Here is a 24,772-nt window from a genome sequence, read left to right as displayed (position 1 = left end):
AAGAAAAGATACAAATTAGTGTATGAGGACCGCTGTGTACTTCTCCTTAGTTCATGAAGTACATATACACTATATGCCAAAATGTTACTAGACACCTGCTCATCCAACATTTCTTCTGAAGTCAAGGGTATTACTAGGGAGTTTGCTCCCCCTTTGCTGCACTTACAGAGTCTGCTCTACTCTTTTGGAAATCCTTTACACTAGATGTTGGAACATTGCTATGATTGTATTCAGTCACAAGAGCCTTAGGCTACATTCATATTACAAGCCTTGTTACTTAATTCCTAATTTTTGCTCAGATCCGATCCTTCTAACTTGATGGTTCAAATTTTTGTAGGTGACTCAAATCTGTCATTAATGTGAACAAACTGCCGTCCTGAACAGACCCGCATGCGCACATTCTAATCAGTAATGTCACATGAATGAACCACATGCGTCACAAACAGCAAACAAACTAACCAGCGGAATAAGCCCTTGTCGCAAAGATAATTAGCTTTGAACAGCTCTCAGCTGCTCGTTATTAGAGTGAGATGAAGGTGAAAAAAGGTCAGATGTATTACTTTTCCATCGTTTACTGGCTCTAACTTCAGGAAAAGCACAGCTGTCTCATTAATGCTGAATGATGGCGCTGATGTTCAGTTCAACTGATGTTCAGTTCTGGATCACAAACGCAACTCCAACTCATACCAAATTGGTATTGGTACTGAATGGAGCTCCTTCAATCCAGACAATACAGCTCCACTGCTTTACAGCCCAATGATGGGGAAAATTACTCTATCCTGAACTACTAGCCTGTAAAAATGCTTGAACCTTGATGACTACTCTCACTCTCAGGGTTGGGTATTAAATGCACTTACTGTATGGTAAAATATATGAGCAGTAACGGCAACTGTCACGACAAACCTGCATTACCAAATGGAGCTTTTTAAGAAATTAAATTTAAAATGGAACTCATGTTTCGTAAGCTACAAATGCTCCACAAGGGGGCACCACTAGCAGTCAAATAGCTTTTGATGCTTCATAGCAGTGCTTCGCAGTAGTGTCCTTGTTCAGCCCAGAAGCCTACGAGGATAGAGCAGGGCCAGAGATTGTATGGTTCGAATTCAAGCAAGCAAATCAGACTCTTCGCTCGCTCATGCATGTTTTCATTGACTGACATGCTTCTATGTCAGAATCTGTTGCAGCCAAAGTTAACCTGATTTAAACTTTTAAATGCTTGATGTGTTAACTTTTCTCTGCATACAGGCATGTCAGTTTCTAGCGTGTAGACATCTTTATAATGAACAAAAATGTGCTTCCAGTTTTGATGTAATTAGCTATTAGTATTACATTATTTCACACTATAGTGAATGGTGCTTTTGTAATTTTGTGTTTTTTTGTTTGCTACTTGCTTAAAGAAGAGGTTATTTTTTTGTTTATGTGTCCAATAACTTTATCGCATTTTATGTCCGTATCAAGCCCTGCTTGGCACTGGGCATAGTGATCTTAGGCTCATGCATGTGTGCTCCAGAGCTCTATTGGCAATGCTTCTCTGTGGAGAATTTAATTAAATGCCAATGTTAACAATGGGTGCACCTTAACCTTTAAAGACTGACACAAACGCGTGGCAACTTTGCTGTTGAATCCGCTTTTCTTCATTAATAACATGAAGTGCTGTTGCTGCATTTATTTGATATGTAAAGAATGTAATCTACCAGCTAAAAAATTAGTAGATTTTTTTTTTATTTAATTTGTCCCACAAACTACCTTCCAGAACAAGAAAACACAGGCACTGGACTATAAGTCAAACATTATCATTACTCTGATCAAACAAGACAATAATAAGCGCTTACCGATTCAAACTGCACTCTGAATGAGCTTGTATGCTCACTCAGAAAAAAAATCTCAATGCATCAAAAAATAAAGGAGGCCTCAAGCCTCTCTTATTCATCGTTAGAAAAGCAACAGCATTCTAAAAGCTCTGATTCTACATGCTGACGCGTTCACTCAGGCCAGCATGGTCATTCAAAATTCCTCTGGAAGCAGATTTAAAGAAGTTCAAAGAGCCACCGCCAAATTCCCAGAAAGGATCACCAGCAAGATGTTCCATTTAATAGGTTAATGTAGCTGAATTGACTTATTAGAAGAGTTGTCTGGCTACATTTGGACATATAGTATATGAGCACTGTTATGGAGGATATTAAAAGTTATCTTAACAAAGCTTTAGTCTATAGAGACAGCCATACCCAACCATACCAAGCCATACCAATTCTCACCTGGCACTCTCGGCTAGATACAGTTGAAGGAAGAGCCGGGCTTTGAATGGATGCCTCGTTACCATTAGCGTTGCCTCTGACCTTTAGGAACAGGAAGTGACCTTAGAAGGGAATAAAAGTCAGAGCATACAGGAAACAAATTTGTTACTTCCAAATCTTTTTAGTTTGTAATTAATACAATCAAGATCTCTTGAGTTCATTTCAACAGGTCATCTAGCTTAAAGGAGAATCCACTGATTGTTCAGACTTTTTGATTAATTATATAATTAAGATGTAGTTATTGTCATTCAAAGCGATTTGATTTGAAATGCTTCTTTATAGAGAAACTTACTGAGTTAAGTTGTCTACAATGGTGGTGATATAAAGGTGAGATAAAGTTTTAGGCCTAAGGTTTTTTAATCCATTCATGGCAGAAAAGTTCATGCAGTGTGTTTTAAGGCTAAATAGTACAGAATAAAAAAAAAACTTTTTTTAGATTCTCTCTTTTTTTCCATTATCAACATTACACATAAAAACTCAGACTCATGTAGTACTTAAAATGGCTTTATTTGTGGTGTACCCCTGGTTCCTATCACCACAACTGTGAAGAAAGAGTCTCTACAATCCACTATTTCACATCCAAACACTGTGTATGACTGTTTACCTCTCAACCCGAAATCTATGGAATTCCCCTTTAACCCCTAGAAGACACATTAATCACAGGCAAAAACCAAGGAATGTTGTAAAGTCCTATTCGAGCTTGATTAGTTTTACCACAGGAGGACTGGTAATGTAATCTGTGTGTAACTGCATTGTCGATTTGTAAAGGATAGAACAAACAAGGTGAGGGTCGTTAACGTCAGCGTTATGTGACAGGTGCTTGTCTCATGCCAAAAAAAAACAACAACAAAAAAACAACACCACACTAGATGAGGGAGGAGACTTTGCATCTCATTTCAGTGTGGGGTGAGGCCCGCTGTCATGTACCTGAGGATTAAGAAATCGAGCTCTGTTATAGCGGTTAGCTTTGCCTTCAAGTTGTCTGGTTTTGTTGTTACACTACTGTGATGTCAATTTGAAGAGGACTACTATTACTGAAGGAGCTCTGGACAAATTATAGAATGGCTATATTTGTGTTGTAAAAAGCTATCTTAATGTAGCTTTAGCTATACTACCACAGATCTCCTCTGCAATCGCTCAAATTACAGCACCTCACCAGGTAAAACTAATCCAGCTCAAATAGGGATTTTTTTGATGAGAGTCTCTCCCTCATAGGTCACTAAAACAAGCAGAGAAATTGTGTCCAAAGTGTGCACTCCAAAATTTCAGTCAATAGCGCATTTGTTTCCAGAAGTAGAAGAGAGTTTTATTTTGATTTCAACTGAATCAAAAGTTACTGTTGCACCTAATGTTATTTTTCATAAAGAAAAACATATTTGTTATTTTATTTATTTATTTATTTATTTTACACAGTTTCCCCCCCAGTTTAGTCATGGCCAGTTTCACCCTTTACCAAGGTCTCCCCATCACACAATGCTACCGAGCTGGGAGAGTAAACGTGCTTGCTCTGACTCCCCATCTTTTGAAACAAATGTGAGAAAGTGCAGACTCGAGACCATCATTCTGAATGTTAGTCAAATTTGAATGTTAATAACTGCATAATTACATATTACACAAACATTACTCTTGAACAGTAAAGGAAAACAGAAGTAAGAACTCTCAACCTCTGAGGGTTAAGGCTGTCTTGGCTTTCCCTGCAAGGTTGTCAAAACGGCTTTTCCTTTATGTTCAAACAACACTCTGCTCTTCAACAAGAGTACAAAAATATATCAGAAACCAGTCTTAGAAGTATTCTTTCTACTAGGGAGAAGCAAGCCTGTCTATTCCTCTGCGTTTTGCACAAAGACAAGAGCTAACGTGTTTCCACTTGAAAGCTGCATAGCAGATCTCAGCTGGAGCTACAAAGCTGGACACCAGCCGGCCAACCATAAAGTGAACGGCTGTGCTGCATGCACCAAAACCCAGTCTGACTTGCCAATATCAAGCTGAGCTGCATAATACTGAAGTGTTCTCAGCTGGCCCTTAAATCACTGCAACCATCTCCCAAGGATATTTCATAAAGTGAAAATTCCGAGTGGTATCTACAGAACATGCCAGTAATTTTCCCATTAGAAATTTGGAAAATGCAGTGCATCTATGGGAAAAGTCCCATCAGTGACATTCATAACTGAAAGTACAGGTTTACACTGTACATGTAATCTCTGAAATGTGGAAAGAAATCTGGGGGATCATCTTTTCGTTCTTGGGGATCCTCTTGGAGACACTATGTCACCTCCTGTGTGAGAAGAAAACAGACTTTCTCACTGAACTCTTCTTCCAAGAGTTGGGGGATTAATCTATTCAAGGAGATGGAGAGAACTGCAACATTACCGGTTTCAGATTTAAAACATTTATCTACTTGTGATTCTTGATACAAATGAGTTCAGTTTTGTCTAATGTGGCTTTTTCCAGCATGCCTAAGCCAATTATTCTGATTTGTGGGCTGTGTTTTGATGCTACTCACTGCCTAATGCAAGACAGATGAACATACCTTAAATGTAGGCATCCTGATAATGACTACAAATGAAAGCTAGTGCAAAGAACCATCAGCTCTTGTTAGTTAGACATTAAGACTAAAGCACACAATAGTTAAAGTGATAGATAACAAAAGTCAGTCATTTTTCTACCAACAGTTCACACTTTAACTTTCTCATAGGAGTCCCCTACTCTTACCTTCCGACCTATCACACTGATTCTATCTACCTAATAGTCTAAAGCTCAATGCTACTGAAATTACCAGGGCAACATAATGAAAACAGCTTATTAAAGCCTTCAGTGTTTCATGCACATCCAGATAAATCCATAATTATCTATTGTATCACTTGCATCACAAAAAAAAATTGTTAGGATCATGACATTTAACTGTGATTAATGATTTCATTGTCTTTTCTTGTTCATTGTTTGCAACTATTAAAGTACAAACTTAAAGTGCCCAAATCAGCTGATTAGCTATCTTCCTTCCTAGTTTAGACAGTAGTCATCACTGGTGGTACTTTCAAAATTATGTGCTAACAATGTCGCAAAGCAAGTTCACACAGATGTCTATGATTACATACAGTCATGTGTAGAGGCAAAGAAGAGACAAAGTTTTTGTGAAAAAAACACTCATTCTGCTAGCATACAAGCTAAAAATGTTAGAATTAGCTACACAGCTAACAAGTAAACAGACAGTTTTAGACTCCATGATGTCTTTAAGAATACATTTACCGCTTCCTCTTATTTATATTTGCCTCACCTCAATTATCCATTTCACATTTTTGCAGTGAATATGATTGTGAAATTTAACGACTGTGGAAAATGATGGCAGTCAGTTTAAATAACTGCGATTGTTTCAAATAATTGCGATAATGTGATAACATCATAACTCTGACAGGCCTAAAAGAAATTCAATTTTATTGGTGTTCATATGGTTCAAAATGAAGTATGTGATTAACATAAAATGAACCGCTCACCACTTTAGAGTCACATATTCACCTTGAGTGTTTTGGAGTGTTGTTCCTAGAAGGTCAGTGCTTTCGGACAGTTGTTCACCATTGGCTAGCATCCAGGAAGACTGTCTATCAGAAGCTGACCACCCACAGGAGCCTGACTCAAATGAACAGTATGAACCCAACGGCAATCTACCTGCAAAGACAAGGTACAGACTTTTTAGAGCACAAGACACGCAGTGAAACTGTAACTGCAAGAGAGGCCTGTAGTGCTGGTTAGTTATCCTGGATGCATCCAAGCTGCTGCAAAAAAAAGTCGCAGAAACTTGCAGGCTAACTTTGCTCTAGGTTATGGTTTATTAGTTCTCAAAAGAGAATTATGCATTTAAATTACTACTTTATTTATTTTTAACTACTTTTTAACAGTCTATAAATCAGTTCTTGTTAAATTAATAATGCAGGTAAAACTCACCATGAGAAGCTACTGTATCAGTATATCAAATTCATCAACATTAAACTTGTCCACTTAGTGCACCTACTGCCACTATAACTCTTCAATCCTTCCAATCTCAGAACTAACGAGTTACAGCTGAGTCCTCCTGACAAAAGATGTTCCCAAAGCTGATGTTCCCCTTCAAGCAGACACTAACATTCATAAATTTCTTTATCATGTGCATGTAAAACGCCTAAAGGTGAAGTTTCAGAGGAAATTTTATATAAAATAATCCACTTGCATAAGAAAGTAGAGATTTAAAGGAAAATTAGTGAGTTTGCAAAACTGAAGTTTAAAACATGATCAAAAGATGTAGAGAAAATGGGACTGCTAACAACCGTGTAGGACCTGGTAGACCACCACAATTCTCACCGTCAGATTAACAGTACCTATAGCTTTCATCTTTGCGAGAGAGGAGAAAATCAAGCTCCACTGTTGCTTCAGTTCTGAAAAAATTCACACGTTTTTTGTCCATCCTTCCAATGTGAAAAAATAACTCAACACTATGAGTTTGAAAGATGTGTAGCCGTCAAGAAACCATTACTGAGAAAAAGAAAAAGGCAAAAATGAAAAAATGCACCAGAACACAAACTGGACATCTGAAATGTGGAGTAGATTTTACAGACTGATGAGTCAAAAATTGTAAGTGGGATTATTTGGATCGTGAGAAGCAGAGAAATACAAACAACTTCTAAGACTGAACTTTGGAGGTGTAGAAAAATATCCCTGCAGATTTCTTTGAAAAATTGAAAGCAGGTTTCCTTAAAAAATGGAAGCTGTAATAAAGGCAAAAAGTGGACACTCTAAATAATGACAAATACAATATTATATTTAGCTGTTGAGGCTTCTGTATAATTTTCTGTTAAATACCTTTAATGCTTTTTTCCTGATGCTTGTACTTGTCCTTAATGGCTAACAGCAGGGCTATGTCCAACTTCACACAGTACTGCATGTCATCATTAGCATTACATACTTTAAGATATTTTGAATACATGTGGTCAAAAAAAGGACCTCAGTATTTCTAAATCAAGGCACAGCTGACACATTTCTGCTTCTTATGTATGACTGCCTGCAGTCATGGTTCTTCAGTTTTAACACAGCACTCTGACAGCGCAAGGGAAGCACTTTCAGGATGGCTAATCCACCGCCTTCGCTGAAAGGATTAACAATTTATCATGCACTAAAACTTTAATACAGCTAATGTGTATGGCACACAGCCTGCCAGTGACTCTGCAGTCCCTCCTCACGCTGTCCCACCACACCACTCCACACACTTTAACTGTGCGTGCTCATTGAAATGCAAATTGCCAAAAGTGATCTCACAAATCTTAACAGGATTAATCACTCATAGGCGTCCATCCAAATGAATGCTTCAATTATCATAAATTGAAAAAAATCACTTCTTATGGAGTGCTGGAGCTTTTGAGGAAAGGTGTAGATGAATTAGAAAATAGCTCCATTCATAGTTGAAACAAAAGACCTTAAAATAAAGAGTACAAATGTAGTGAAAAATGCAACAGAAAAGCCAGTGAACATTTCAGGTAGTAATTTGTTAATGGAAAATCTGTGTTTTCTTAGAAAAGATAGCAATTCAAAAGAGAGAGACAACCTGGTCTAACCCAGAAATAAGCGTCGACTGTGCAGCAGAGATGCGAAAAATCAAGCATGCAATCCATTAATATGTTAACTATAAAACAAATAGCTCCAGTTCTGAAATCTATTTGGCTGAGCCAATTCTAAGCTTTTGTAAAATACTCGTTTGTGTACACTTACGAGTACTCACATCTGGATTCAGTCACTTTCACAGTAGCCATAAAATGCATTTCTACCTGCTTTAGAAGGCCCTCATTTAAATTAGGCATTGTTTTCTTTTATAATGTTAATAAAAAATATTTATATGATGGAAACATGTTTGATTTGCAAAAGCTAGCTGGATTTAGTTAATATTTACAAAAAGGTTTTATTAAGTTAAAATGGTATTTTTATTGTAGCAGCTATAATTGTTTGATATGAAGAAAGCTGCAGTTGCGCTGTCTGTTTTACGTCTGAGTGGATGTGTCTGTGGAGATTTGTGTGACTTTTTTTGTGTGAATTGTTTTCACAGCAGATTGTTCTGTGTTCTGACCCCTCCCCTTTCGTCCCTCATTTCCCACTAGCAGTACAACACAGTCACATTTCACGCACAGAGAGCAAACAGTATCCTAGTTAATCTGATAACAAATACATAAGGAAAAATAAAGTACGTGATCATGTTATTAAAAATATCTGTGTCAATATCTGTTTCGTCATTGCGTCCTCATGCATATAATAAAAATATATTTCTCATCTTGAATGATAAACCCACCTAACAGGAACTGTTGATTATTGGAAAATAATTGAAAATTAAATCAATATGATGAACTGATTAACTGAGCACTGATTGAACCATTGTTTATTTGTCAGTTAATGGTTAAATGGCTAATCATTTACATCCCTACTGTGCAGCACAATCTAGTAAGTTAATTGTTAGCAAGCTCATTTTAACCGTACTTTCTAAGAGAATACAACAGAAGTACTATTACAAGTAGATTAAAATGTAATTTCTCAATGAATCTGAAATGATTAGCTGTATTATGATTATGCATATTTTAGATTCTGCTAAAGGTCTCTCTTGTAAGAAACAAACCCTGATGAACACAACCATTTTCATATTTTATATGCATTTTCTGCCACATAGTATCTTTATATTACTAAATGAATTTTAATTTAAGTAATTTTTTTTCAGATGCAGTATTCTGGAATTTCTGAAATGCTATGCATAGTCTGCAACTGTTCAGTTAAGTCATTTTTATTATGTGGCCTTTCAAAATGCAGATTATGTGATCAATCATTAACATAACTGGCAGATTACTCAATTATCAACATAATTGATAGTGACATCTTAATCGTGACAGCTTAATTACAAGCTTCTCCTTTATACTGCACAGTATCACGAACAAGAGAAGCTGTTTTTGCAAGTTTAGGAAGAGGGTTCAAAATCTGCTAACTGTCTACAGTCATTATCTTCACCTCACCTCAGGGCTGATTAACAGATATTACACAACATTATGCAGTCAAAAGGCAATGAAATCTCTCAGAAACTATACCAGACTCACCACAGATGAAGCCCTCATCCTCCCCCAGAGGGCAGTCAGAGTGGAAATCACACACTCTGCTTTTGTCCACACAGTCCCCCAAATCACAGTGAAAGCCTGAGTCCTCCTCGCAGTCTGGACCCAACACTAAATCACCGCTCTCTGACAGAACCCAGAGAAAGAAAGAACAGATTCAGTATAGAAATCACACACATGAATCAAAAAAGGTGAATAATGACAGAATTTCAACTGGGAATAAAAATGAACTGACGTCATAAGATGTTGAGTACAATGACTCAACGTCTTAGGAAGCAACATCTAAATGGCGAGAGAAGACTGACCAGTGGAGCAAAAACAGCTTAACTGCATCTCAAGGTCAACCAGTAACTAGTGCCCAAATCACAGTGGATGCAAAGGCCAGTTGCCCAAATGTAGTAGGGATATAAAAATGCATTGTGATCCATTGATGTTTGTGCCAAAACACCTTTAGCAATTTTAAAATCTTACTATGGATTACAATTGACAGTGATAATATTTAATTAAGTATATACTCATTATAGCAAAACGTAAGAGCAGGGTTTCCTCTGTCATTTCATCTTTTATGAGGCAAGCAGTCAGACATCGCCTTTCTGGATGTCTGTAGGCAAACAACTTCCTAACATTATGGAAGGCGTAATAATCAAAAACAGATACACTGTGTATTTGTTTATAGTATCGACAGTCTAGTTGTAGTTGGTGCTTCTCATGAATAATTAGCACTTCCAAAATATTCTACACATTTCTACTTAAGGCAAGATACTACAGACAGAAACGACAATTGTGGTTTGATGATTTAATTGAATTGTATCTACAAACTACAAATAAAGAACCTCTCTCAAAACTCAACAGAAATACATTTAAGAAGACTTAGCTCTGTCCTCACTACCACTACCATGTCTGGTCATGTACAGCTGTAGGCAAAAGTTTGAACACCCCTGTCAAATTATATGTTTTTCACTGATTTTCTAAGCGAAAATGAGTTAACACTTAGAAACTCCTCCACTCCAATCTCTGTTACTCTGTATCAGTAATTCATACGGTTATTCTGATGGAAATTGAGTGTGTTACCTTTCAAATGTGACTGAAGCCCAAAGTATGTGGAAACAGTGCTCCTTTTACTTTGGGTATGCTGTTTTAGGCAAAATTGGGGCAACAGTTAAAAGGTTAAAGACCATTTTGAAGTGATAATTCACTGTGTGCCTTTATTTGTCAAGGTGCTGAGCTGTTACACATATGCATAGTTTTCCTACTTAAAACAATGAGATTTCAATAATCCGTTTGTAAAAATCCTTTCTCTGGAGTGAGTTTTCACAATGAAAACATTTTAATTCTAACTTCATCCAAAGGCTAGATTTTTGGTATTTACAAAATATGCAAATGTATGCATATTTAAATAGATAACATCTAATGTAATTTTTAGCAAAATATCATAAAAAAGTAAATATCTCCTTCAGTATCATTTGTATGTTAGGTGTATTTTTACAAATAAGTCTGAATCAGACCAACATGATCAAATCAAAATAAGTCATAGTGACATTTTCATGACACATCAAACTGTCTCTTTAGGATGGCTTTATAAGATGAAACTTACATGAAACTAAAATGCATTTGAATTGCATAATGTAAAGCGTCCTGCAACTCACTTGAAACTTAGCTGAAACAGTTGAAAGTGTCTCAACTTTGTGAAAGAAGTTTCATAAACCAGCTAATCAAAAACGCAATAACACATCACATGATCACGTCAAACGACACACTTTCAAACCACACACACTTTCAAACTTCACCAGATCAGTGGAGAAGAAAATAAAACACAAAATAACCATAATCGCTACTTAAACATTCATTTTTGAAGGCTTAATATACAAATAACAGATAGAAAAACTTAAATATGTAGTAAAGAACACAAAAAAAACGTAAATATGTAAATTCACACTTTATAGTCAAAATGATGTGGTCAAAAAAAACATGAGCTGCTAACTAGTGGAGTAACTGAACATGTTGCATGCAACTATATTTTTTAATGGTTTTGTATAACTGTAAAGTTGCATAGACGTTTTGTTGCAGGTAACTCACAATTTGCAACTATCTTCATAAAAGTTTTCACTGTGTAAAGCCAGTCTAAAGAACCTTAATCAAACTGAAATATCATGAGTTGAGAGATTTTCGTCCCTAGCCTGTAGCCACAGACTCATGGCTCATTTTATCAGATTGTAAAAGAACTCACCTGGGTCACAGTCCTTCAGCTCCAGTGAATCAACGGCCAGAAATCCGACATCCTGACCACTACATGAAGTGTACTGCACCATCACCTGGAAAGGCTCGTCCAATTTACCAATCGGCGCTTCCAGCACCTCCCATGATGCCCTGGTCCACAAAGATTAAAATTATGTGTGTATAAGTGAATGCAGGTTTAGGGAGAGGGCTAATGTTCCATGTTAACCTGTTTTTGATTCACAAAAAGCAAATTAAACATGCTGCTGAGATATCCCCAGTCTAACCTTTAAAAACCCTTGGGCCAACTTTGTATAATTTGACTGAATCTCTACAAACTACTTGGATTCGCTTCTTAATTTCTAGGCCCATTTTCAAGCATTCCTTTATACAGAGCTTGAAGTTCAGCTTAATTTCTTGCCTGGAATCTAATGACAGGAGGAAATGCTGAGTGAGCCCTGGTGTAGGCCTAGAAGAGCTCACATCCCACATCACTCAAAATCCTTTAATGCCTAAACCCTTGCATTAGAGGGCTGTCATACAACTACACTGCAGAACCTCATTTAACTGTAAGCTCGGCTCAGAAAAAGTGTTCTCGAATCAAACAGAGGTTTTTCCTTGAAAATGACACTGTATATACATCCTCAAAAGGACTGAATATGTATATAACCCATAGGAGTGGGATTTCCAAGGATACATGGAAACTTGATTCCAGAATTTTCACATTCTGTATTTTTACAAATAATTCTGAATCATTATTAATATTAACATACATTCCCAACTGCTCTCTAACTACTCCAACTGTTCCCTCACTCTTGATATCTCCACCTCAACAATAACATTCTCTGCTGTTCCTACTACTCTCTTTCTAAATCTGGGTTCTGAAAAGCTGCTTTCTAACAAGCTCAACTGTAAACAGAGGTATGAATTTCATATAAAAGTCGTGTTATATTGTTATTTTGCTTTCTTATTCCAGTGTGATTACATAATTATACATTTAAAGACATGAGATACACAGTAAATTACATTTAGACAATGGCTCTTGTAGCCCAGCCCACTGGACAGTCCAGCAATGACTAACATCAAATTACATCATGCTTCTGTGCTGGACTGGCAATAAGTGCAATATCTAAGAAAGAACTGCTTGATAAAAATCAAATTCACACTATTAGCCACTTAAACTACAGGCAGTCAATCAGCCCAGGTATGTTTGGAGTCCAAATTGTACTTCTTTAGTTTTAAGCAGGAGCTACAAGGCTATTGTTTCTAACAAACACTAGAAGTAAATACTCACCCAAATCCCCAAAACTTCTCTCAACCAGCTACAAACTGCATTAAGGTTATACAGAGTTGTGAACGTGGTATAGGACACAGAATGATTTGCTATGAACTATATAACTAATTTTAGACAAAAGTTGTTGTGCCAAATTCAGACTCCTCTTTGCATGTATGCATGTCATGCAGGCGTACGGACGACACAGATTACGTTCCCGATTTCTGTTGTTTCTTTTAATTAACAACCATAAATCTTGATTTTTTAAAACTGAAAATGCATGTTTATACACAGAAACAACATAAATCACAAACTAAATCTAGAGTCCATATGCCTGTGTGACAGGTCTGAACATAAACAGTTGGATTCAGCGAGGGAGTCAGAATTCACCAGAACACTGGTTATCTAAAATGGTTGCCCACTGTGTTTAGTTTTGTTAATTTCTATAGCTCACAGTACATCATCCTGAAACTAACCCACACTGACAAGTCTGAGCGACGTTAACAAAGATTCAGATGCGGTTTGAGAGAAGTTTTGGGGATGTATTTACAGAAAAGATTTGAGTGATTATGGACTTCTACTGATTGTTAGCACCATTAGCCTCATAGTTCCATAGCTAAACTAAAAAAAAGCACAAAATATGGATGTTGGCTGACTACATTTGGGTTAAGTGGAACATTGTGTGAATTTAATTTTTCGCTGAGCAAGTATGCCAGTTTGAGTGAAACAGTTCACGGAAATTGCCAAAAAAACTTGATCACCTTTCTTCATGCTTTTTCAACTGAGCAAACTTGTTAGTAATTATCAGAAAAGCAACAAAGTAATTATCTGCAAAGGTTAGACAAAGGTAAACACAATAAATAGAAGACGACCCAGAAACACAGCAGCAAAGAGAATTGAGGCTCACTTTACAAGACTTTGAACTTTCCTAGAATATTCCTATTTGAATATTATGAGTGGGTATTTTTTCTCAAAAGAATGGACATGCAATATGCCTTAAGGCTTCATCTGTCTTTCTTTAAGCATAAAGTATTCAGATGTAGAAAAAACTGAAAATGGCTCAGGAGATTGCCTTTTTTTATTCCATTGCACTAAGATCCAGATTTTGTGCTCATTACACAGGAGTACACATTTTTGCACATTGGCTTTGGTTTCAAATGGCAGTTCCAGCATAAATATTTTGTTAATGCAGATGCTTTAACTTGATGGTTACGAAGAGTCACTGTGGAACTGCAGGAGCTGAAAGAAAAGTACAACACAGAACAGAATTTGGACTGGAGTTCTTCTGTTTTGCACTAGAAGACCAGAGCTCTCTTCCAGGAGAACCAAGAGAGGAGCGTGAAAATCTATAAGAAAGGCAGGCGTATGTGGAGGTGGTGGGGTGCAAAAACTTTTTTAAAGGAGAAAACAAAAGAAAGTTAGGAATATATATACATAGGTAGTTATGTTTCAGGAATGGTTTTATCACACAATTTGATTTAGAGCTATTACTAGTATAGTAGTGATCAAGTAATTCTGTGATGGTTAATCCAAGTTTTTTCAAAGGCCAAACAATAAAAATGGACTCAACAATAGCAAAGTATGCATGGCCTTTCAAAGATTCTAAAACACTTTATTCTAAAAAGTCTTCTAAATGACTTCACTAACCCTAGCAAACTGAGCGTCTTGCCAAAGATCCATTCTGAGAAATGCCAGCAATCCATTTTGAGAATTGGAAATGCTGATGGCCACTTTAAATCATTTAAATCTGCTGCCAGAGGAGTTGAGGTGCACGCATGTTTACGTTGGCCAGAGTGAAATATATCAGCGAGCACATTCAGAACTTTCTGTGTGATACTATGTTTCTATCATTGTATAAAAGATGCATGAGGCTTCCTTTATTACTGGATGCACTGTGATTTTTTTTTCAAATGAATGCACAAGCTCATTCAGAGAGGTAGGCACTTATTATTAATCTGTCTAATCAGAGTAATGATAAAACATGTCAGTTGTGTGACGTTCCTATTTATATGTGGACCTTCTATCCCTCAGACGACATGCTTCTGTAATGAATATAACCGTGTGGGCTCGGGAATACTTTGGAAAACCCTTGTCAGTAGACAAAGTTCATCACTGCATCTACAAATGCAAATTAAGACTCTACTATGCAAACCATATATCAACATTCAGAAGTGACGCTGACTTATCTGGGCTAAAGCTGTGTGCGAAAAGTGTGCTATGGTCTGATGAGTCTACCTTTCAAATTTTTTTTGGAAATAATGGACGTTGTGTTCTCTGGTCCAAAGAGGCACAGGGCTATGGGGTTGTGTTTGTGCTAATGGAATGGGTAATTTGTACATTTGTCAAGGCAACATTAATGCTGAGGGGTACATACGCATTTTCACATCTTTTTCAGGGAAGTCTCAGGGAAGTCTCTGGGAAGTCTCTGCTTGTTTCAGCAAGAGAATGCCAAGCCACATTCTGCACATTATGAAGAGTAATATAAAAAAAAATCCACTTTCATAAATGGTGTCCTCAGTTCCGAAATGATTACGGAAAGCTGTTTAATGTTAAAAATTGTTTTTGTTGCAGGCATCAAATTTTAAGCGTATATTTATACAAAAAACAATAGTTAATTAGTTGAAACATTAAATATCTTGTTATTGTACTGTTTTCAATAGAATACGGGTCAAAAAGGATTTGCAGATCATTGCTGTCTGTTTTTATTTCCACTTATCCTACTGTTCTGACTTTTTGGAATCGGGTTTGTATTTTTAATACCATTAGCTTTGCAAAACGAACGGCATACTTGCAAAAAGAATGGTACTGAGGCTAGGTCTAAACAGTTAATATCAGGTCTCTAATATTTTACACACTGCTGACCTTTAGAAACTATCCTGGCAAAGAGTCCATCTCCTTTTATGTCCTTCATTGCCTTCAAACACCTGTGCCCCATGACTCACGCACTTTAGCACCAAGGGCTCAACCACTTTTCACAGCCTGTATTAGAAAGACTTTTTAGCTTTTTTAACTTCCTTTTTTATTACATCCTAATGGTTGTTGTTTAGTAATAACATGGAAAACAATGCAAACTGGCTGAGCTCCTTTAATTGTATGAGAAAGGGATGCAAGGTCTGGAAATCCCATCAGGTCCAGAGCAATTTAAGGTGTTAAAATGTGAATAAGGGAATCTAAAAGTAATTGTAATAATTACCAGCACTAAACCAGCTTATTAACAAGCAATGAGAACCAGCAATAATAATAAATATGTGAATGTCGCCTTTCAATGGCCTTTTAATCACTTCAGAACAATCGACCCTCTGGTCTATTACTTTGTGTACCCTTGTACATGTTACAACCTTTTTTTACCAGCACCAAAAAGAGGACTGAGCTGAACATCCGTCCACCTCTCAAACTAGAGCTATTTTTTAAAGGATTTCAAAATAGTTCACATAACCTTACCTTTAGTCTTTTGGGACACTTCTGGATTTGTATCAGCGTAACCTTTTTCCATCACATACGTAACTTCAGTTTGTGGCTAAATCACCTAAATCTGATTTGTATGAAACAGCACTCCATGAAACCTGTTAGGCACTGGGCCAAACAAAGCTTGAATAGTGTCCTAGTGTCCATCATCCTAAACAGGCGCAGTATATAAGTGCATCGGCTCCATTATGTTTGTACTGCTCCTTTCCAAATCGCATTGCATCACAACCCATTTCTAGCCCTCTGTCAAAACCAATTACGCACAGAGAAACATTGGTGTCTACTTTTAGAAACAAAATGCTTTCATTCATCTTGGAGTAGCTGTGCCCAACACAAAAAAATCAATATAGCAGATATTTCCATAACAAAAGGCTTTGAGATGACATTCGTCTCCTCTGTTCACAGAACAGTGGCTGCATCTCGCTCTGCTGCTGAACAAGGCATATGTCAATGTATTGCTGCTTGTATGCACAATTTGCTCTGTATAGTCCAAAAACCATATCCCGCAAAAACAGATGGTAATTTAAGCCCTATCTTGACAGGATTATATTTACATGAGGTCATGGGGTAATTTCCTCATTTAGAGGTGTTACTTGATGATTTTATATCCATCCGGATCAGCCATGTCTGTGTTTTTCTTCCTCCTTCCCTCTAGGCTGGATTACCAACTTTTTTCACCAAACTCAGTGGTGGTCCTACAACTTAAGCTTGTCCAGATACCCATCTCCGCTCTCCAGGCAGTAGCTGCCACACATTGGATAAAGACCAGTGCTACTCACTATACTTAGTCTACAAGCCTGCGTATCTATTAGACGTCGATCCATTAGCGGTCAATTCGATATTTATCATTTTTCTGAATCAGCATTTCGATTGGGGTTTGATCTGATATTTATAATTTTCCCAATAATGTGAATCCAAATTTCCATTAGAGTGGATCCGATATCCATACTTTTACTGATAATCTGAATTGGCATTGGCCTTAGGGGTCGATCCAGTATTTATAATTTTTTCAATAATTGGAATCAGAATTTGAATTAGGGTTGATCTGATATTTATAATTTTGCTGATAATCGGAATTGGTATTTCCATTAGGGGTCGATCCACTATTTATAAGTTTTCTGATATTCATAATCAAAGTCATGTGAAAGTCATGAGAAGATGCTAACCTGGCTCCATCCTGTTCTTTGCTGATGAAGGCTGGTGACTGGACGACTCCAGACTCAGTGAGTTTTACAGACACAGACAAGTTTCCCTTTCTTGGCTCTGGCTGGAAGTGCGCCAGACGGACCTGACACAGCGGCCCACTACTCAGCACTACGGGACTGGTGATGTGAAAAGTGCAAATCCCAGAAGCCCTGAGGCCCGAGTCAGGCTTCACAACCAGGAAATGACCTACAACAAGGAAAACAGAAGGGAGTTTCATAACAAGAGGCTTTCATAACAGCTTGCTCTCTTTACGACAAGTAGTGGTGGGTCATACAAACTCAAATTTATATTGCAATATTTTCCACTATCTGGACAATAACAATACGATATCACAATATGAATTAATGATAATAATAATACTAATAATAATACTAATAATAAAGTAATTTAGGTCATTTAGGGTAGTTTGATGTGAAATGCTCCATGCTGGCGACTTAGCCTGTAAAAAGTGTAACAGGGTAGAAGTTGATTTAAAGTGTTTTTGAGATATGAACTGATGTAAAATATTCATTTTGTTCATGTAAAAAATAACTGCTTCACATTGTTCAAACTGCTTATTACCACACAAAATATATTACAATGAACAGACAAAACAGTTTTTAAAAACGAGAGAGAACTGCTCAGATGGTGGTGACTGACAAGACTACCTCACAGAAAGTTATTACATTAAATCATTATGATACGCTGCCTTGCTTACGGTCATTTTGAGATAACAGTCATGACTCTACCAAAACTCCCCCAAATGTTTTGGTAATTACTGTTTCAGAAGTGACAATTTTAGCTAACTTTGAGCTTTGAACAGTTGTACACATATAAAATCATAATGTTTTTCATTTAAACACCAAAAAGGATGCAGTCTAACTTCCAGCTCTAAAATGCAGAGACGTGGCTAAAATAAGTCTCTATCTATGGTTCAAAACGCATCATGTTTCAGCGGTGACATGAAAACAAAGCGTTTTTGGCAAGTTTTTTAAATATAAAAATTAAACTCACGATAATCTTTCAACCTCACTTAAAAAGAAATGAAAAAGACCTTAAAAGTATTATTGTCACAATTTAAAATATAGTTAGATGCATAGATCTGAATATTTTTGGAACTTTTTTTTAATAGTTTTGATTTACCATGGGACCACAGTTTTAAATAATTCAGCAAAATGGTTAGAATAACACTGTAAACATGGTGACCACCGGCTCTTGTCAGCACCATTGTTGAGAAATCTGAATGTTTTTTCATTTCACTTCAAAACCCTCTGAGTGACTTTGTTTACATGTCGATAACTGAATTATGCAGAAATTATTATTTAAAGTGTACGAGTTCTTGTTTAATTTGTTCACCATCTAAGTACTGTTTCTACTGCATGAAATTAAAAATTAAACAAGCTAGCCCACAATGATAAATATAACGAATAAATAAATAACTTCCTACCTCGAAATGAAAAGCATGGAGCATACTTCTTGTAAGCAAAACATTAGCTTATAATCTAACGCATTATTCTAAAATATTGTACTTTTATAATGCAGTGTGCTCTAATAAACAGAAAATGGAAACATTAACATGTTAACATTAGCCATATTCTCAAACACTCATGTTTTTGCTAAACTTGGAGATGTCCTTGTTTTTTGCTATTAAATAAGGACATCTCCATATTGTACTGGAATGAATTATAGGTTTTATGAATCGTTACACCCCTAAACACCACTCATTTCCAATTACTGCACTGTAGATTTTCAGACAGAGGGATTTTGTTTGTTATGTAAAGGTAAAAACAAATTTGTACCACACATGAGTAATCAACAGATGGCAACCCTACTACAATTTACACTAAAAAAGTCAATGAAGAACAATTTTCAGTGGTATTACCATGAATTTGTTTTACATGCTGGAGAACACAGTGTTCTTATCCATAAAGCAAATGCTCAGGTATTCCACATAAATGCCTCTAATTATGGCTGAATGTTAAAAGGCAAAGCGAAGCACTATAAAAATATAAAAAGCTACCATTTGTACCACTACCTTTAGAGTCTCCAACAGAGTGATCCATGATTGGTTGGGCACCTCGTCTACCGGGCCTGTGTTGCTGTGGCGACGTGACATACCAGTCTCCACCAGTGCTGTGATTGGACACGCTCCAGGAACATGGAGATTCAAAATTGCAGGAGGTAACTGCAGGGGGTAGAAGCGGGGCTACATTACAGTGAACACGTAACAAACACTCAGAGAAGCTCACCCTGACACTGCAGTTCAGCTACAAAAAGCTAAAGTGATGCTCTCAATACAGACTAAATCAAAGGCGTGGAACAACGCTGTAACCACAACAGGAGGGAAAATCTTAATCAAACATATTGTTTCATTTATTTAGTGCTTTTTTCATAGTCAAGGTCGCTCTACAAGCCAGCAATTACATTCTAGCCCTGACTTGGAGAGAGGGAAAAGAATTAAACACCTGGAGCGAGAAGAAGAGTGAAAGTGTTGCGAAAAGAGAAAACTGGGCTTTGAAGGAACATATCCCATTCATTTTTAATTGAAAGCATCAGTTCCATCCAACACAGCTGTGTGGTGCATGACAGGCCCAGTGCCTAAAGTTTGGGGGATGCTGTGAGTTAAAAAGTTGAGTGGAGTTGAGTTACACTTTGTATCTTCTTTCACTATGCAGGACTAGTGAGACAAGTGTGAGTGGTGTAAACAAACTTTCTATAGAGAAGAATCAAACTAACAGCTATTCAAAATCCTGTTTACTTTACGGATATATGGAAAGAAAGAGAAACAAAAGAGTGAAAGGAGCCTCATCAAGATCAAGACTCTTTATCCAATATATCGCTGCTATCGGAACAAAACCTCATATGTACATTTTTGCCATTTTTCAGTTTTGGACATAATTTGAAAATGCCTGTTGCCCTTTACATTGTATGTAAATTTCATGGTGAATGAACCGATAGAAACGTCCCAAAAATACTTGGAAAAAGGTCTGGTTCCATTGACTTACATTAAAAGTAAAGTAGGTTTTTCTTTCTCCTGTAAAATTCTCATTTTAGAGATATGAGGTTTTGTTCCAACAGCAACGATATACTGCCGTTTTGGTACCAAGTTCTGTGTCCCTTTAGTAGCATTCTTTATCACAACTGGTAGACGAAAGAAACCAAGCGTCTCTGTTTGGTGGGCTTCCACAATTAAGGCAAAGACAGAAATTGACCATTTTTACTCTTTTCTGTAAACACTGTCCTGCGTGGTCATTTAGTGGCTGCTGCTTGTCCTGCAGGTTTAAAGCAGCAGTTTGCACACTTTAAAGTTAAATGTCATGTGAAAATCTGTTAATCTTAAGGAACAGCTGTGTCTGTTGGATGAGCATGGTGCGTGGTCCTTTCGCGTATGTGTGTCAGTTCAGGAGTGGGATCCGTTCAGAGTGATGTCAGATACAGACCACGATAAAAAGATAATGTGAATGACCAAAACAAAATCAGATTTGTATAGTCAATCAGATTTGGGCCTTGGGCTACTCTTACCTGCAGTCTGAACACAGACTAAAGGATCTGGCCCGGCTAAGAGTTCAGTGTCCGATAACCTGAGAGTGCGGGTGAGGGTGTAGGAATTGAGAAGCCTGGTTGAATAGAATGGAGTTAGGCCATGTAGGGCTTAATATGTAAACAGGAGGAGTTTAAACTTCATGTGAAATGATACTGCTATGATATATAGCTAGTGTAACAGATCAATGAAAGGGGTGATATGAGCACATATTTACAATTCTGTGTGTGTAAGTCAATGCAGTATGTTCAATACTGTTTTGTGAGAAATGCCCATAAAAGAGACATACAGTAGTCAATGGAGGCACTCAAGTATTAGCAAATAGCTGTGTTATGTTAACAAAACTACAACTGCAACAAATATTCTATAAAATCTGATTAATTCACTAATTAAAATATTCAAAAACGGAAAGCAGTTAGAATAACTGGGACTTATACTCATTTTTATGAAAGCACACGGTTCATTTAAGACAATGTGGTTAAAAAGACACTGTTTCCTCTGTTCTGCAGCAAACCATCTCAGCATCCTGCTCAGGATTGGGCAGGAACCCTAGGAATAGAATTTTGTGCTACTTGCTACGATAATAACTGTTTATCAATAATGTTTTTCTATTACCTTGTAGTACTTTAAGTTTCAGTGAAAACAACAATAATAACACATTCAATAACAATAAATACTAATCTAAAAAGTGTTTTTTTATTTCATCATTAACGTGAAATCTTTCAGTATTATTATAGAATATTCATGTGTTCAATATGTTTCAATATGTTCAATATGTTTGAGATAATATTTACTAGAATATCAAAAAAGAAAGATAGTTGCAGCCCTAAGCAAAACCTCTGCAGGTAATTTTTTTCGACTTTACTAAAAAGTTACAGTGAAAATCAAAAGAAAGTAAGTTCCCCTAAAGTTTTGCCTTTATTACATATATGTACATCAAAAGATTCTGAAAAATCACTAAAAAGTCACTACATGTTTTAGAGTCTGCCTGCTCACAGCAATGCCTGTTTACTCACACTGTACTTAAATAGGAGTCAGGAGTGATTACTATTTAGTGGCTTTCTGCTCATTTGACAAGCCTTAACACCAAAGCCAGTAAACATCCAATGAATGTCATGAAACTAATTAGTGGCTGGATTTATATGTCCAAGGACATCGAGAGGAAAAACATCTACAGTTCCACATTTCTCGCTTGTTAAACACAGGCGGGATGGCAAGGTCTCAAATATTTTTGAAAGCACAGTGCTAATGAAAAGCAAACAGTTTCTTCAAGTATAAAGTATGTGAACAAAGGCCAATGTCCAAGAACCATTCTCTTTCCATAATTCAATATCTAATGCATGCTATTCTGTACGCTTTACGTTTAACATTGAAATAATAAATATTACTAACAAACTGAGGAGATTTTGCTCTCAAAACAATGAACACAGCTATTAAAACAGAATTTACTCACATATGAGCGTCTGAGTCATTATTGTAAAAACATGTCACGCATGAGGAGCACAGTTTTCATGTGCGTCAGAGCAGAAACATCAATAGCAAAGCCATTTTCACAAAAACATCTGGCGGAATCCTTCAACAAACCATTTGTCTGTGCTGGAACTGCAGATTTATGCTGTGCATGCACAGTACAATATATTTTCTGATCAAAATTATTAATTAGTATATTTATTAGAAGAAAACGTTTAACATTATCACACTGTACTGTTACAATAAGTGTACCACACTGTAACCTTACAATAAAAGACAAACATTTTGAACTTAAACTATACTTTAAAACTACAAGTTTATCACATTTAATATATATTGGTTTAATATAAATTTGCTGTATTTGTTTAGGGCTGGCCTGAATAATCTGAATACTCAAGCATTCGTTCATTATGTTGGTATTTGTTTCCCTATTTAAATTCATCTTTTGTCTCCTGAACACTCTTGGGGATTCCTTATCATTTAAAGGATAATTTATCACCCTTAAAAGCTTTTTCAGTACTGTTTTAAACAAAACATTTGATCATAAAACCAAGAAAATGCCATTCACAATGGACTTGATGTTAGACTATAAAAGGTAACATTAGCTAAAGGCTGAATACAGTCATACTCCCTCCAATGATTTCACAAGCAAGAGATATTAGTGAAAAATATTAAAATGACAAGCAATGTTAACACAAAGAAAAACACTTGTTGGGCTACAATTTGGACTGTTGAAAAACATAATTTAATCAACTTATATGGTTGGACGGTTGCACCATCTGATATTTTTACACTTTTGAAGGCAAAAAGGAACTAAAATGAATTTTATATGGTTGCACTGACAACTGTTGAACATAAAAGAGCTATTGTTGAATAATGTAATAATGTGATAAATGTCATGTATTTATTTAGTTATTTTTGGGAAAATAATGGACTAAAAAATGCAAATCAGGTCAATGACCCTATTACAAATAATTATAACAATGATTCATTTACTGTTTTGTACTATTTCACACATTCTATTTATTTTGCTTTTTATTTATGATTTATTACAAAACCTGATTGAAAAACTACAAATTAAAAAAAATCACTAATAAATAAATACGTTCACAACAAGTAGCATAAAATGCTAATCCAGGTGGTCCTGCAAAATCTGGCAACCCCGCAGAAGTCACATAAATGCAAACAACTTCTATGGTCAGCTCTTTTACAGTAATGATTGAGAGTACAGGAGACTGTCCATATTTCAGATCTATATGATGAAGGTTTTTAAGCTGCTTTCTATTGGAGCACACGCTGTGGTGGTCAATTGCCCAGTACAGGGCATACGTTTCCAACCGCTCCAGAGAGCTAGCTAGCATGCTGTATTCTGGGAATAAATACAACCGAGAGCCTGTTAGCCAGCTAGCAATCCAGAGCAGTAGGAAACTTATTTGGACTACACCTGGAGTTAAAACTGACAGTGTTGAGTCAAATCAGGTAGTTAGGAATGGAGTCTCACAGGCCATCCAGAGTCTCCAAAGAGTGTTGTAAAGCTGCAACAGCATGCTATAAGACAGCACTTAACTTGATAAACAATATTGTTTCCCCACAGAAGTGTGAGGTTTCACAAAAACATTTTAATGTTTGAGTTTATTGAATGATACTGAATTATTGATATATGTCATGTAAAGTACTATATTGGTTTAAGATAAATAAATGACAGCATTTCAGATTATGGTATTGAATGTAGTGACAAGTCTTTTTTGTTATCTGAAATCAACTTGATGGCATCTGAGTGTGTCACACATTACATAAATTTGTTTTAAGTAATAATTGGCAGGAATTCTAACTTAAAAAGGAATTCAGGGTGCCTTTTATATCTGAAATAAGCCCTTCTAGAGAACTTATAGGGTAAGTAAGAATTGTTCACAAGGGTAGTGATAAGAACCAGACGTCTGAAAGGTTTAATCCCTCTAAAAGCTACCTCACAGAAAGGTATTGCATAAAATCATTCTGAATACACTGGCTGAGGCCTGAGACATTTTTATACAATGACATAAGGTTTTGGCCTTCAACTTTTTTTTAATAGTCATAGCAGATGTAAGGTGTTATAATCAAAACAGCAGCCGAAGAAAACATACTTTTTTCAGATTTAGCACTATTTAGCACAATTCAGAAGAATGTTTAGGTTCCTTCATCATTTTAGATAGCAAATACTTTACACGACAACACTTGGTTT

General features: G+C 36.4%; 1 protein-coding gene across 2 annotated transcripts in view; it reads right to left on the bottom strand.

The window, feature by feature from the left end:
- ltk (leukocyte receptor tyrosine kinase) overlaps nt 1-24,772 on the bottom strand; it is a 115,382-nt gene that overhangs the window by 48,710 nt on the left and 41,900 nt on the right. For both annotated transcript variants that reach the window (XM_036592678.1, XM_036592679.1), the window contains exons 3-8: nt 19,576-19,725; nt 17,522-17,747; nt 11,631-11,770; nt 9,389-9,529; nt 5,808-5,957; nt 2,256-2,356 (exon numbers count right to left, since the gene is read on the bottom strand). In XM_036592678.1, coding sequence (XP_036448571.1) covers nt 2,256-2,356; nt 5,808-5,957; nt 9,389-9,529; nt 11,631-11,770; nt 17,522-17,747; nt 19,576-19,725 — 908 coding nt within the window. The remainder of the gene's footprint in view (nt 1-2,255; nt 2,357-5,807; nt 5,958-9,388; nt 9,530-11,630; nt 11,771-17,521; nt 17,748-19,575; nt 19,726-24,772) is intronic.

This window comes from Colossoma macropomum, unplaced genomic scaffold, assembly GCF_904425465.1.
Source record: "Colossoma macropomum unplaced genomic scaffold, Colossoma_macropomum, whole genome shotgun sequence".
NCBI lineage: Eukaryota > Metazoa > Chordata > Actinopteri > Characiformes > Serrasalmidae > Colossoma > Colossoma macropomum.
Note: the sequence above shows the minus strand (reverse complement) of the source record. Positions and strands in the feature narration are given on the sequence as shown.